At 51.2% G+C, this 15,366-nt stretch overlaps 2 protein-coding genes across 7 annotated transcripts in view; one reads left to right on the top strand and one right to left on the bottom strand.

The window, feature by feature from the left end:
- The window catches only part of EVC (EvC ciliary complex subunit 1), an 84,072-nt gene extending 80,728 nt beyond the window's left edge, over positions 1-3,344 (top strand). For 4 of the 5 annotated variants that reach the window (XM_057706232.1, XM_057706234.1, XM_057706230.1 and 1 more), the window contains 2 exons: positions 194-305; positions 785-3,344. In XM_057706232.1, the coding sequence (XP_057562215.1) occupies positions 194-305; positions 785-869 (197 nt within the window). In that variant the 3' untranslated portion in view covers positions 870-3,344. The remainder of the gene's footprint in view (positions 1-193; positions 306-784) is intronic. The other variant, XM_057706231.1, reaches the window with a different exon arrangement.
- A 4,661-nt stretch (positions 3,345-8,005) lies between these two features.
- The window catches only part of CRMP1 (collapsin response mediator protein 1), a 63,798-nt gene continuing 56,437 nt past the window's right edge, over positions 8,006-15,366 (bottom strand). Inside the window, exons 12-14 of one of the 2 annotated variants that reach the window (XM_057705602.1) lie at positions 14,516-14,695; positions 11,830-11,995; positions 8,006-8,595 (exon numbers count right to left, since the gene is read on the bottom strand). In XM_057705602.1, the coding sequence (XP_057561585.1) occupies positions 8,504-8,595; positions 11,830-11,995; positions 14,516-14,695 (438 nt within the window). In that variant the 3' untranslated portion in view covers positions 8,006-8,503. The remainder of the gene's footprint in view (positions 8,596-11,829; positions 11,996-14,515; positions 14,696-15,366) is intronic. The other variant, XM_057705601.1, reaches the window with a different exon arrangement.

The following is a 15,366-nucleotide window of genomic DNA, read 5'->3' as shown; positions in this document are numbered from 1 at the left end:
GCTTGGGAAAGCTCTCACCCTCCACAAGGTCTCAGTTTCCTCAGAAGTTAAATGGGTCTAAGAGCAGTAGGTGCTGAGTGCATACTGGACCACCGGAGGTACTCAAACAATGCTGGGGTGATGTGAGGCCAAGAGATGCTGTCACCTACCCAAAGTCACAGAGTCAGTGTCTGGGTTCACTTGTTTCCTGCAGAAAAGCCACTAAGGACCAAAAGGAGGAAGCCAGCACCCCGGGAGAGAGGGGACCTCGGGGGTCCCAAGGACGATGACCCTGCCTCTGGGGGTCCCCCCTCAGGACTGCTCAGGTACAATGGGGCCCTTGTTGATTACCTAAATCTGGGCAGGAAAACCAACACCTCTTGGAAGTGTTGATTCATGTCAGAGAAATGATGCGTGATAATGAGAAGTGTTGGTGTTACTATTGCTGCTGTTATTAGTGTCCAGTTTGGCCGGGTCAGCCAGGACCCACCTCCACAGCCCGTCAGCATCCAGCCTGAATAGCCGCAATCCCAGGTCTCAGCAGGGCGCTGCCGGCTACAGCTGCTTCGGGATTTGCAGTAGGGTGGATCCCACCCTGGGGCTCCTCAGTCGTCTGAGCATGGGTTGGACCTCCCACCAAACAGAGGGCAACTGGGAGTTTCTTTTGTTTCTTAACAGGCCATGTCAAAATGCAGATGGTTTTGATGATCTGTCACTGCCTTTTCATGTGATCAGGTTGGGTGTATTGTTATTACATCTGGACAGACCTGGAAACAAAATTCTGACCAACTGTACTTATTTTAAGCAGCAAAAGTCTGAGCCAGCCGGAAAGTGAAGTTGGTGACGGCGAGAATTCCAAGAAGATGCTAAAGAGAAGAAGCAATGTATAGCTTAAGGCTGGTCGGGGGACGGAACCTGAAGACCCCGTCTGAATGCCACCTGCCCCTCTCCCAGGCAGTGAGGAGGGACTGGCCACCCCGGGGTGGAGGGGACAGTGGGGTCACCCCTCTGCCCCCAGGCTTGCTGTGCAAGGATGGAGAATGGATATCAAAGTCCCAGAAAAAGGCTTAAAGGAGTATGGCGGAGACGATACCCACCCCTCACCCAGTGGTGGAAACGTGCCTTGTCCAGTTTTCCAGTGTCTCCTTGGCTTCGAGATGTGGCTCCGTTCCTTGGGGAGCCCCTCCTTCCTGGTTCCCTGTCCCTCTCACTCCCCGTGTCCTGATGTCACCCTGAACCTGCCTTCCCTGAGCGTTTAATGGTCTCGTTCCCGCACTGGGGGCCTTCTGCTCACCAGCCACCCGGTGGAGTTCCGCTGCTGGTAATAAAGGGGTCACCAGACATTGCTGGTGTTTCCTGGGTCCGAGGCCTTTTCTCCTCCGTTGCCATCAGCCCCGCTGTCTCTATCCTATACGCTGTGACCCCCTCGACCACACGGATTATCACCAGGATCCACTCCTTTCTTTGGCTCAGCCAGCAGCTAAGGCCTGGTCTCAATGAGGGGAGCTGAGTCTCAGGGCCCCATGACATAGACCATGGAATCCCTGGCCTGCAGGCCTGTCCTCACCCACCCTGGGGACCTGAGGACCCACAGATACATGATGACGCGTGCACTAGTGTCTTCTGTTGGAGACACTTGCAGTGCTAGGAAGGAGGCCCTGCCCAGGAGGACTTCCCCTGGGAGGGATGAGGACTTCTGACAGACAGTAGCCCTCCCCTAAAGAGACATGCTTCTCCCAGTGGAGGCTGAGAATATTCAGAAGCTTCCAGACCAGCCACCGCCTTTCCCATCTGGAAAGAAAATTGCCCTTTTCATCGAAATCAGGGATTCTCAGTCTTGGTACGATGGACTTGGGGGGTGAGAAAATTCTTTGTTTGGGGCTGGGGGCTGTCTTGTGCATTATGGGATGTTTAGCAGCATCGCTGGCCTCTACCCACTAGATGCCGCAAGCACTCCCCAGCTGTGTCTACAAAAAAATGTCTAAATGTCTCCAAACATTGCCAGATGTTCCCTAGGGGGAATCACCCACTGACCTAACTCAGAGTGTGCTGGCCCCGGGCAAGTCTGGGATGAAGAGTTCAGGGGTTCCACAAATTCCCAGTACACAGTGGGCTCCAGATTATAGAAGCCCCTGTCTCAGGGATTTTCTGGACCGTTTGTGGTCTGAATTTTTATTTCTTAATACCTTGATTAGTCTCTCTTAGGAAAATGTGGTCCCTAACAGAAGAAGTAATCCATGCTAGTTACATCGTTGTCAGAGGATCCTCAAATCCCGACTGGTCACCAGGCGAATTTCCCAAGTTAACCAACATCTCCCTCTTGTGGCTAAATAAAATATTTCCTTACTCGGCAGAGTCTTGTCACAAGTTTGGCTTCCTTCCTGCTATATTTTGAGAACCTGGTTTACATAGAAATTGCTTTTGTCACATGGGTCCTGTGCATAGAGGCTTTCTGCAGGCAGATGCCTCCTGTGTTGGGAACGTCTGATCTAGTGATGTGACTTTAGTAAATGCAGATGCCCTGGCAACACCAGGATCTCTGGAAGGTCACGAGCAGTACAGGTTGAGCCTCCACGGAGCTCTCATGGGTAATGTTGTTAAGCGTAGCTTCCTTAGCTCAAGGCAATATGTCACATGTCACATGCTGCTGGACTGCTTGGCACAGTGTGGGGCACATAGCTCTCCATGAAGGCTTGTGGACCCTGTTTTCATCACATCCCAAATTGACGCTAGAGGTGCCTTTCATGATGGAACTGTCTTCTAGATCAAAATAAAATGTGGCTTTCCAGGACATGCAGCAGTGCTGGGCACAGGCTCTGGGACACCCAGGTGTGGATGAGGGCTCAGGCCTGACCCTGAGCTGCATGAGCACAGCTCACCCAGAGCCAGGGGAGAGGAGGAGCAGCAGGAAGACCCCGAGGACACATCTCAGCCACCCTCCCTCCTTTTGGGTTGTGTCCCCGGTTCTTATTATGGGCTGTGGGTTGTTACAGTGATGGAAGGAGGTGAAAATGGAAGGGGTTCATAAGTGATGATATAATGAGTGGATTAATTTTTATACACATGTAGCCTCTCTGATCTGGCCTGAGTGATAGGATGAAGCCAGTGTGATATCTAAGATCACTAGACTGTCCTAGGAGTCCTCCAGCCGGCCTGGCATCTGTCTTGTCCTCATCACCTCTGGGGCTGATCTTGCTGCTGCTGCAGAAGCCTCCTAACTGCTCCTGCGCTTCCCTCCTGCCCTGTCCCACCCTCCTCTTATCTGTCCACACTTCCTAAAACACAGATCTGACGGGTGCTCTTCAGTGGCGTTCCCTTGCTCTTAGGAGAAAAAGCAAATGTCAGTTGATTGAACCTGGTGTACCCCCCAAAAAATAAAAAAAAAAAAAAAAAAAAAAAAGCAAACTCTTTAGCACAGACCACGGGGCCCTGCGAGGTCTGGTATCGGACAGCCCTCCAGACCAGCTGATGACCTTGCCCCTGCCTGGCGTGCAGCCTCTGTTTCACCTCATGGCCTCCTATGTGCCACACCGCCGCCTACCACAGGGCTTTGGCACATGATATTCTTCTGCCTGGAACACTTCTGCCCCTCCCATCCCCTTTGCCTCATTAGCTCCTGGCCGTTGTTCACATCTCTACAGGGCTCGCTCACAACTTCAAGAACCTCCCCTGCCCTCCCTTGACAAGATCAGACCCTCCTCTTTCCCTCTTAGGAACTGTCTGGATATTTTGTTGCTGGGATGGGGGAAGGGATGGTAGATACATCCCTTTATTTCTCATCCAGGTTTGGAACCAGTTGAGATAGAGGCAGAGGAGCCACAGAGATCTGCGTATCAGCTTTGTGATGGATGAGGCCAAACCTGAGGACTCTGTGTCCATAAAGAGCCTGCTCACACTTACCCCTGGACTAAACGTGCCTGCCCCCCACAAAGACACAGACGTGAAGGAGACCCAGATTTGGTGGGGAAGGGGCTGGGGTGAAGGGATAGGAGGTATCGGGAACTTGTACATTTGGGCAAAGAATAGTTTCATGAAAAGCCAGTAAAATTAGAAAAGGTATAAAAGAGAATACTGTATATGTTTAGAATGGGAGAGGAAGAGCAGAACAAATTATATTTTTAAAACCTGATGAATTCCACAAAACCACAAATACAAAACAATTTTTTAAGTCAATGCATTGCCTAAGCCACTTCTGTAATACTCTGTTCTAACCTTTCTCCACTTACTGTTACGTGCATCTGGTGGCTGGGAGACTTCCACGGACCAGTTCCTGGCTCCGCACACTTGCCTCAGTGCCCCCTCTCCTCCTTGCTGGGCACACTTCAGGTCTGGGTGCACTGTCAGTGCCGGATGCCATGCATGTCCCCTGGCCTGCACTCTGTGTCACGACGCAGGGCAGTTGGCACAGGGGGTGGCCAGTTGTGCCCGGGCTGGCTGGCGGTACGTCCACTGCACACTGAACCCAACTCAACCTGCCCTAACCCAGATCCCAGATCTGCCCACGGCCTCCCAGTGTCACCTGATGAGTCTCACTAACCTCGTGGTAAGTTGACATCTGAAGAAGTGTGGCCTGAGGCCATTCATCTCCATGGAGGGAGGAAGGGAGCCACTTAGCACGCTCCGTTGTGAAAAATCAGATACTTTCCCTCTTCTGGGGAAGAATGAGTGAAGCAGAGGCCAGGAGAACCCCCATGTTTCTCCCCCAGAGAGCAGATGCCCCTCTCTGAGGGACATGAGGAGTGGGAGATGAGCATTCTCTACTCCCTGCAAAATGCTTTCTTTACAGCACTTAGCATGGTGCATAATTAGATGCTTTGGGTAATAATTTGCTTAATGTCTGACCTTCCCCCTGGAATATATACCCATCGCTTTCCCCTGACTAGCACGATGCCTAGTATAAAATAGGTACTCCTCATACACTGGCGGAAGGAAAAATATAGGGAAGGAGGGAGGAAGGAAATTTCATTTTGGTAGAAGCCCTTTTTGTCCAGGAATCTTGTTCTCTTGCTCCATGAATTGATGTCATTGGAGGAAAACTTCAAGCCAATGTACTAAATGTACTGGCATTTACTGGGACACCAGAGCGGACTTACATTATATGGAATGAAACCTCACTGGCTTCATGCTGGTAGCTTGAAATTGGCTACAGTGAGAGTATTTGTACCATAGAAGTTAGCAGACACCACAAACACGCTTCCACCCCAGCACAGCCAAGCTCAGTGTCCAATGTTTATTTAGCAGTGTACCTCGGTCCCACTGGATTAGAAGACCATGCACTGTGGTCACCTGGTCTACAACGAAGGTGCTGCTGCCTCTTAATGAGGGAAAGGATGTCTTTTCAATAAATGGCAGTGGGTCGACTGGATCCTACATGGAAAAAAGCAAGCCTTGAGCCCTACTTTACACTATATACAAAGATTAATGAGAGATGGATCATAGACCTAAATGTGAAAGATAAAACTTCTAGAAGGAAACTCAGAAGACTATTTTGGTAGCAGAATAGTGCCCCTCCTCAAGACTTCCACATCCTAATTCCTGAAACCTGTGACCGTGCTATGCTCATGGCAAAGGGGAAGTAAGGGTGCAGATAAATGAACAGGAGAATAGATAGCCTTCCCCGAAAGCTCCCCACCTCCTCCTACCATTTCAAGAGATGAATGAAAAGAATGTTACTTAAAAGGAATGCTGCAGCTCAGCCTCCAAGAATTAAGGCTTGTCTGTCTTGCAGCTGCCAGGGCCCCTGTGCCTGTGCCTCTTGGAGGTCCCAGGGAACCTAATGTAGGACAGGGGTAATGGCAACCTCAGCAGGTGATGCCGACTGGGCAGTGGTCCAGGGACTTGGGTGCCAGGCAAAGGCCCCAACAGAGTCGGTCTTAGAGGGAGGATGTTAGAGATGCTTCTGCTTCAGCTTCTGCCTGACAGGCTGGTGGGTGATGTGGGAGAGAGGAAGCACTTTCCAGAGAGTAGGCTAGGTAACATTGCTGCCAACTTTACTTTTCTGGAAGTTTCTGTGTTGTCCTTTAGTAGTCCCAATGGGCCAAGGCCAAACATCAAGTCATTACCTCCATTCTTGACCTTTCTTAGTATTTAGCTTTGTTTCAAGAAAATCCATAACTGACCCTAAGCCAACACCTCTCTGGCCCTTAAACAAAGTATCCTAACCCAGTAGGGGGGTGGGAGGAGAAGACACTAAAAGCATAAAAGTAGACGCAGGTCCATCCAAAGCCATTCTGCCTCAAATGACAAAGCTTAGCAGCTAGAAGCAAGGAGCTTTGGACATGCAGATCCTGGATTTAAATATTGGCTGTGCCACTTCCTGTGTGATCTTAGTTGAATTATTGACCTCTCTAGGACTCATCTGTAAATGGTATTAATAATAGTGCCTACTATATAGAGCACCTGGCATGTGGCATGTGCTGTACAGATAATGCTGCCACCGCCATCACCATCATCACCACCATAATTTTACCACCATCATCACCATCATCATCACCACTATCATCATACCATCATCATCACCATCATCATGATGACCATGACCATCATCACTATCACCACCACCACCATCTTCATCACCATCGCCATCAGCATCAGCATCACCATCGCCATCATCATCAGCATCACCATCATCATCAGCATCACCATCAGCATCACCATCACCATCACCATCAGCATCACCATCGCCATCAGCAGCAGCATCACCATCAGCATCAGTATCACCATCACCATCAGCATCAGCATTGCCATCACCATCAGCATCACCATCACCATCATCATCAGCATCACCATCGCCATCACCAACACCATCAGCATCACCATCGCCACCACCATCGCCATCAGCATCACCATCGCCATCAGCAGCAGCATCACCATCCCCACCACCATCGCCATCAGCAGCAGCATCACCATCGCCATCAGCATCACCATCAGCATCAGCATCGCCATCACCATCAGCATCAGCATGGCCATCACCATCAGCATCACCATCGCCATCATCATCACCATCACCATCACCATCACCATCAGCATCACCATCCCCACCACCATTGCCATCAGCATCAGCATCACCATCGCCATCATCACCAGCATCATCATAATGCCCATGACCATCACCATCATCACTACTAACAGCTAATCAAGATAAACAACTTTGACTGAGGTTTTACTCCTTCTTAGAATGTATACATACCTCCCGTGGGAGTGGAAGTCACAAATGTGAAGTTTACAAGATAGGCGCTTCCAGTTTGAGGCAGTCTGACCCACATAACACACGGGGAGAGAGAGCACACCAAGGAGAGGCTGGACAGGAGGGAACAGATATGTGATTTCAACCTACTTCACACAAGCCCTTTGTCAGCCGTTGTCCTCCTCTTATCCTTGGTCTCAGGATTTGACCCTCCCCAAATCACGACTGGCTCCCTCTCCGCCCTCCTCTGCTTCGCCCGCTACCTAACAAGAGTGAGTCCTCGGGAAGCAAGCACCACCGTCCGGTTACTACCAAGGGGAGCACCAAGCATGTGCACCCGAGCAGCCGTCACTTAAATGCAAGCACCTCCGTCAGGGAGCGGGCCATTTATTTTCTTTATTTGTTCACAAGCTTTGAATTCAGAAATAAGAGTCACAATAAGTCAGCTGTTAAGTAAAAATGGGGGTGATTACAAAGGAAAACTATGTACAAAACTTTAAAAATCTGACTGCCCCGTCATCCGCCTCGGAGGGACCAGGACATGGGCACCGGGAACAGCCTTGGCCCCACCGCCATCAGCCCTGAAGGAGGGTGGGAGACCCCTTTCTGAGGGTGAACCTGGCTTGGCCTGCAGTCTGGAGCTGGCTGGAAGGACACACACAGACCGGAAAGACACCATGGTGAGTTACAGGTGCCAGGAGATCAGGATTCCTGACACAGGACAAGAGAGGTGCTTCTCTGCAAGTGGAGGCTCCCCTGCCTCAGGGAATCCACCGAGGATCTCACTGGGGGGTTGCAGGGGGGCGGGCTTCCTTCTCGTGTAGCCCTGGGGGAAGGGGGCAATGAGGACACATCTTCCTTGTGAGAGTTTTGGAGCTGCCCCCGAGGGCTTGAGGTCTGCGCTTTGTGTCTACATGGGTCCTCGGCTGTCTTCCGTCGGACGCACTCACAGACTCGCATACGTAACTTAGCAACATGCATCAACTATCCTAGAACAGCTACAGGGGTGCAGGGGAACCACTCAGAGAACCATGGAGCCCGTGGCGTCAGAAGTGGGGGGGACAGTACAAGACGAGGCTAGAACCTGTGTTCACTAAGGAGGGGCCTGGAGACGCCATGCTCTGAGGTGGACTTGGATGAACACATGACTGTGGGCAAGGGATTTCCAAGCAAACACGCCACACTAGTACCACTTCTTCCTAAACCGAAAAGGAAAGAACATCATTCCATTTTCCCCCCATCAGTACCAAACAAAACTGTGGGTTTCCAAACACTGACAGGGCAAGGGATGGACATCCTTCCCAGAATCCTTCACGCTAGCTCATCCACGCGCCGCCTTCACCCAAGGCTGGTGATGTTGGAGCGGCCTCCAGGGGGGGCCACGATGCGGTGGCCAGTGCGCCGTGGGTTGTTGTCATCTATCTGGGCACCTGGAAGAGACAGAGCCCGTCACTCCGATGAGATCTGTTGGCACCAGCTCCACGTGCTGCTCCCGTGGGCTGGGGTCCCTCTCCTGTCACGTACCCCAGCCTTGGGGACACCGAGCCCTCGCCTCCCATCCTCACCATCCTTCAGTCCAGGCTGACCTCTGGGACGGCTCCCTGACCTCCATGGGTCCACTGCTCTCTCTTCTATTCCACCAACCCCTCTCCCCGCCCCCCGCCCCAGGCCCCGGGGTCACCCTCCTGTAGCCCTGACCACCCTGTGCTCTGTCCTTATGGGCTTCATGTTCTGGAGACAGGTGGGCAAACACTTACTGAGTGCCTACTGTACAGGCACAGACTTGGTGCTCTCACATATGTTGCTGAGCTCAGGGCACACAGCAATGCTATGAAGGGGGTGCTGCTTTACCCCTAATTTATAGATGAGGAATTTGAGGCTCAGGCCATGCCCTGTGAGAGGCACCACTGGAGGGCAGGGAAGCCAGGATTCTAGCCCCACCTGGTTTGTCTCCAAAGCCCCAGCTCCTACCACACACTCAGAATGACACTTGACACAGCACCTGATGCTCCCAAGGTGTTTGATGTGCTATGTGTGGGAGCACACGTACGTGCATTTGTATGTTGTGCGTACGTGTGTGTATTTGTGCACGTGTGTGCATGCGTGTGTGCCTGAGTGTGACCTACTCAGAGCTGGGTTTACCCACCCCGTGTGCAATGGGCAGATCTGCGTGGGGATGGGGGCACCCTTTTAGGTTTTAAATCTGCAAAGCCAACCATCCATTCCAACCTCACGCATTCCCCTGCAGTTAAAGAAAGGCTTAAAATGTGAGCGCTAAGCTCAGTGCCTGGCACTCAGTGAGTTAGATGAATTAGATGAAGAGTGAAGGATGGATAATGCTGGGGAGGAGGGATGTCGTGGGGAAGGGGTCTGGTCAGGAGACTTCGCTTCCAGCACAGATGGTGCCTGGAACTAGGGTAATTTGGAATCAGACACTCCCCTCTCCCGGCCTCATTTTCTTTTCTGTAAAATAAGAGCCGACTCCTATCCACGTGTTGTGTACTCCATTGCCTCAAACCACAGGATCAGTTTTTTGGCAAAGCAGGTGTGACAATGAGCACACCACAGCAGGATTCACTGGGTTCGCCATGTACCTCATTGCTCAGAAGAAGCTGGCCTGATACCACGTTGGGATGGTCTACTGTGAGAGTTCTGCCTACTAGAGTCAGGCGCCGCCTCCCAGAAAATCATATGTGCACTGAACCAATGACTGATATTTGATGTCATGTTCCCAGGAACCGGGAGGTGGACATAGGATTATCCCCTCTCACCATCACTCCCAATGGCTTCACCAAAGAGGAAATTTAAAATAAACGCATGAGACGATGCTGAATCTCATAAGGAGTCAAGGATTTACCAATTAAGACTTCAATGAAAACAACAACAAAAATAGCTAGACAAGGTCCTTCTACCTCATCCATGTAAACCGCAACAAATTTGGCTTAGAGTACTGACTTTTTCTCTCATTCTTTCATTGATACATTGTATCTTCCTGGTGAATCTCCTAAAGACTCAGAAATCAGGCCCAGTGCTTCTATCTTTCTACCTCATCTGTACCTTGCTTGCTTCCGTGTCAGGTGTAACCTCACTCAGATATTTAAAAGGACATCTGTGAAGTCCTTCCTGATGTTGGAAAGCGTCTATGCAGTTGGTATCCAATGGAGTCACCTGTGAAACTGCTGAGGGGCTGGCCAAAGGCAGTGCTGGGGCTGTAGAGAAAACTGGGTGCTGAACGGGGAGAAGAAGGATGGTTGGGGGATCCTTCCTGCAGACTTTCTATTTCATTGTTTTCCTTGTTCTAAAAGGGAGGGAATGTCTCTCCTCATTTAATTGCAATTGTGAATTGCATAGCATGAGAACAGAGATCCAGTGTGTGAACTCCCTGAGAGGTTGTGTGTTGTCACACACAGACAGTTTTCCCAGCATTGCAACCAATCCCTGTTCTGCTGATTGAGCAGCAGATGAAATACTCCAATTGAGTTTAGGATTGGTTTGTGCAAAACTATTAATTTTCTTTAAACAGTGGATCACCTGGTGTGGGAGAAACTCTTCCACGACAGGCTGAGGGAAAGTGAGATGGACTGGACTGGGGGACCCCCGATTCATGTCCCTCATTGCATAATCCCTGAATAGATGGTAGGTTGTCACCCCCACAATTTAAACTGGTATTTCGTCTTCTCTCTGTCCCTTCTATCCTCTCTTTTGCCAACCACATCGCCTTTTCTGTTTTAATGTCCTTCCCCCCTGCTGGACCAGAAGTCAGCCCATTGAGAAAACTCAGCCCTGTTTTTGTACAGTCCATGAGCTAAGAATAGTTTTCTGCATTTTCAAAAGGTTATATTTCCTTAGATTTTACCTCTTGGCTCATAAAGCTTAAAATATTTACTATCTGGGCTTTTAATAAAAAGTCTGCTGATCTCTAGAATACACTGAGACTGCCCAGCCATGTCTTATCCATCACTGTATTCCTGGCACCTAGCCCACTATATAACTCTTGCTAACACCTCAAATATTCCAAATTCCAAGTCAATGTCCCAACATGCGCACACCTGCCCTCGTGTGGCGAGCTGGTGAAATTGCAGACACGCGTCCCAAGAGCCTTCAGAAAGTCTGAGGGACCATGTGAACTTCTGATTTTGTCCACACACATTTGTTGAGCACCGAGTCCTGGCATTTGGACACTGACTATCTTGGGGCCTGAATTTCCTCCTTAAAGAAATAGGGATAATACCACTCTACACACAGAGCTGTCGTGAAGATGAAACAGCCATGAGTTGTGAGAGTGTGTGATAAACACGGGTGGCTGAAGATCTGACCCAGAACGTACATCCAGCAAAGGCAGCTACGCCGACTCCCCTCTCCACACTTAGCTTCATGGGTAAGCGTGTACAACGCCCCCAGGCGTGTGAAGGAGGAGTACAAGGACAATTTTCACGCAGACTCTTCATAAGCCAGGGTCAGGTATGTCTACGCTGCCCCCACGGACTCCCTCTTGTTTTCTGACCATCTCCCTCCCCCGGTCTTCTCTGCCCAACCCCGGGAGGGGAGGGCAGAGGAGGGGACCCCACACTCCCAGTCTGGGGTCCTCGTGGAGTGCCCGAGGCCGTGGGTCCATTTCTCAGGAGTTCAGGACCCTGGGAGCCACGGCCGCTGTCGTTTCTTACCTGACAAACTGAAGTTGGACTGGTGGAGGTTTCTGATGGGTGGAGGCTGGTGTTTGGAAGGCGAGGATTTGACAGAAGGAGCAGGAGTGGCATATTTGGGTGTGGCCGGCACCTCGTACACAGGACCGTCATACATGCCCCTGGGAACCCCTTGCAACCCAGAAACCTAAACAGAGGACAAGAACAACTGGCTGACAAGATGCACGTATGCATTCCTGTGTGCAGGATAGTGACCGTGGTCTCCTCGGGGAGACACACATGTATGCAAACATGCATACGTGTGCTTGTACACACACCACACACTCATAATTCACACATGTGTACACGCACACACAGGCCTGCACACACACTCTAACATGCATAATACACACATCACATGCAGACACACAACTTACACATGTACATGTAGTGATACATGCATACACGTGCCTGCTTACACAGCAGCATGTGTAATACACACTAGCAAACATATATAATACACATGTCAAACACGCACACATGCACTCCAACACGCATTCATATAGACAGGCACACACGCACTCACAGGCATACACACGTATACTCACTCACACACAGAGCTTCATGCAGGAGGACCCCAAAGCCATTTCCAAGGGGAAAACACTCTCCCTGACACCCCCAGGAGGACCCCTGAATTGGTGACTGGCGGCATCAGAGGGTCCTCTTCATCATGGATTTGGGGGTGGGGAGTTTGTCTGGGAGGTGATCCCAGAAAGGAGGAGGGAGAGGGGAAAGGAGAACACCCACCACAAGGGAGAGAGGACGAGAGGGCTGCCTCTGAGGGCAGCTGGCTCAGGGCTACTGCAGGGAGCAAGCCTCCTGGAGCCCAAGGAGGACAGGGGTGCAGCACACAGCCTCTGCCCCACAGGTTGAGGGTTGCCCTGGTGGCGAGAGAGCCCTGAGGCAGAGAAGCCAAAAGCTGCAGAGGCTCGGGTGGGAGGCTGGGAGGCTGCTGGTGAGCTCAGAGCTGGCCAGGGGAGAGCGGGCCTCTGTCCCAGGCCCTGCGAGACAGCGTGTGGCCAGGAACACGTGCAGGTTCTCCATGTGAGTCGGTGACAGCGCCCCGACCCCAGCCCCTCGCCCCTCCTCCCCTGCACACGTGACAGCACCTGACCCCAGCCCTAGGCTCCCTCCTCTACAAAAAGGGGGCCCTTTTTCAGCACCAAGATCAAGGGCCCAGCACTGCTTGGTGACAACCTATCCTCTGCCCCCAGAGCCCTGCTCCCCTGACACCCTGGGACCTCACTGTCTCTGCCCCATCCGTCTCAATACCTGCTTCCTGCTCCTCCCTAGTCCCAGCCGGGTCCCAGCCTGTCGCCCTGCACCCCAGTTCCCTTCAGTGACCTCTGAACTCAGCTTGGCCAGACGTAGGTTCTGGGGCAGGGCCTGTCCCTTACCTGGCCTGGCTCCTGTGTTCCGCCCTCAGGTATGCGGGGAGAGTGGCCCTGTGCCGGGGGACCTGTCCACCTGGCCAGTGCGGATCACATTTTGGCATCGAGGTCAGGCATCTACCTCTCACAGACACTGACTGTTTACCACAGGCCTCAGGTTCAAACTGACTTAGCGAGAATGAAACCTGCCAAGGTGCGTTTCTGCCCCCTCAGTGGGTGTCCCAACCAGGAGTTTACACGAGTCCCTTTGTCTATCAGCAGCCTGCTGTGGCCACCTTGCTACCCCTGGCTATTCCTCAGATCAAACCTGCTAATTCTCCACGTCCATCGTTTCCCCATCAGACACATCACATCTGTGCGATTTGGTATCCTTGACCTGGGATGCTACACCTTAAGGCATGGACAGGGACAATAAACAGACATAGAGCATCGTAATGGTTGGCCTGGGAGTCAGGAATTGGTGGCAGTGGTGCCACTTATGAAGCACAAGAAGAGTGGGACCACACACAAGTGGGCACTCATGCACACACACATATACAAACACACAGGCACGCACAGGAGCACACACACACATAGACACATACACACATAGCTGGGCTTTCTGGCAAACATCAGCCGTTTTAGTGTGGGAAGCAGGTTGTCATGGTGATAGGAGGGACCTGATCAGGGGAGATGATGGACCACAGATGGGAGTCTATCTGAAGCATGAGCAAACTTCCTCCTCTGAGTTGGACGGGACAGAGCCTGCATCTGCTCCATGCCCTTTGACCTCCCGAGTCCATGCTAAGACTCCTCAAGAAAAAGAGGGAAAGGAAGATGCAGAATGGAAGGGGAGCTAGGGGAAGGAGAAAAGAGGGCAGCTCGAAGGGAGCCTAGATGCAGTTCTGCCATCCCTCGAGTAGGCTTGGGTGGTTTATTTTTACCAAATGGCACTGCCTAAGGGCTTCAGAGCTCTCCCAGCTGCGTGATGCTGACCAGTCCTGTGCTGCTTCAAGTGCCAGGGTTCTGATCTGCGGAAGAAGGGTCATGACACCTGAAAGAGGAGGTGGTGAGGACCCCCGAAGATGATGCACTCCCAGGACTCCTCCCATTGCCCCACGTGCACCGCCCTTTACAGTTTGCAAAGTGCTGGCACCTCCCTGGTCTCGTCTGGTCCTCGCTCCCGCCTGAGACGCAGGCAGGTCACATCCCAGCTCGTGTGACACATGAGGAAGGGGAGGCTCGTGCAGCTATGACATTTGTTCTCTCTGCACACGACAGACCCTGGCCCCACACACCTTGTTCCTGATCCTGACGCGCTGGTAGAGATACTCAGGGAAGGGCTTCCTCGGGATGAAGCGGCCCACGCCCTTGTTGACATTGATGTTGCCGTCCTCGAAGACGATCTTGCCCTGGCTGATGACCACCAGCGGGGAGCCGTGGCACTCCATGCCTTCAAAGATGTTGTACTCCACGGCCTGCACGGCAAGAACCACGGGCTTTATCTGGCTTCCAAACGCTTTTCTCCGCATGAGCCCTATTCACCCTAATGGTGATTCTGCTACGCATCCTATCACAAGCATTTCCCAATGCTTAGTCTTGCTGGAAAACACCTTTAGGACTGTGCAATATTCCTTTGTACGCTCTTTCATTTGCATACTCAGTCCCTCACTGTTGGGCTTTTAGGTTGCTGATGGTTTTACATAATCTCACTGATATCGTCTGGGACATCATGAATGTGAATGGGGAATCAGGCAATGAAGCCTCTCTGACTATAACTAGACATTTTGGGGTCTTCTTTTAAAAATGTTCTCTTTCATTTTTCCTAAAAATAAATTACTGGGTCAAAGGATATGAGGCTTTGAAAGATTGCCAGATTATTTTCTGAAGGCATCAGACCGATTGACATGACATGGGGAGTATTTTGTGATTTCACGTCTATGAAATCCTCTCCAGCACTGGGTAAGGTCATTTATTTATTTATTCATTCATTCATTTATTCATTTATTTACTTTACTAATTTTAAAGACAAAACATTTCCTTGAAAATACGCATTCCTTTCATGACTCCTAAAGTGAGTGTAAGTACCACCAGCCAACCTCTCTGATTACTCAAAACATAGGTCATGTATAAGGTAAAAGTTCAAATG

This window comes from Hippopotamus amphibius, chromosome 13 (assembly GCF_030028045.1).
Source record: "Hippopotamus amphibius kiboko isolate mHipAmp2 chromosome 13, mHipAmp2.hap2, whole genome shotgun sequence".
Taxonomy (NCBI): domain Eukaryota; kingdom Metazoa; phylum Chordata; class Mammalia; order Artiodactyla; family Hippopotamidae; genus Hippopotamus; species Hippopotamus amphibius.
The sequence above is the reverse complement of the archived record's forward strand: the minus strand, read 5'-3'. Positions and strand labels throughout refer to the sequence as shown.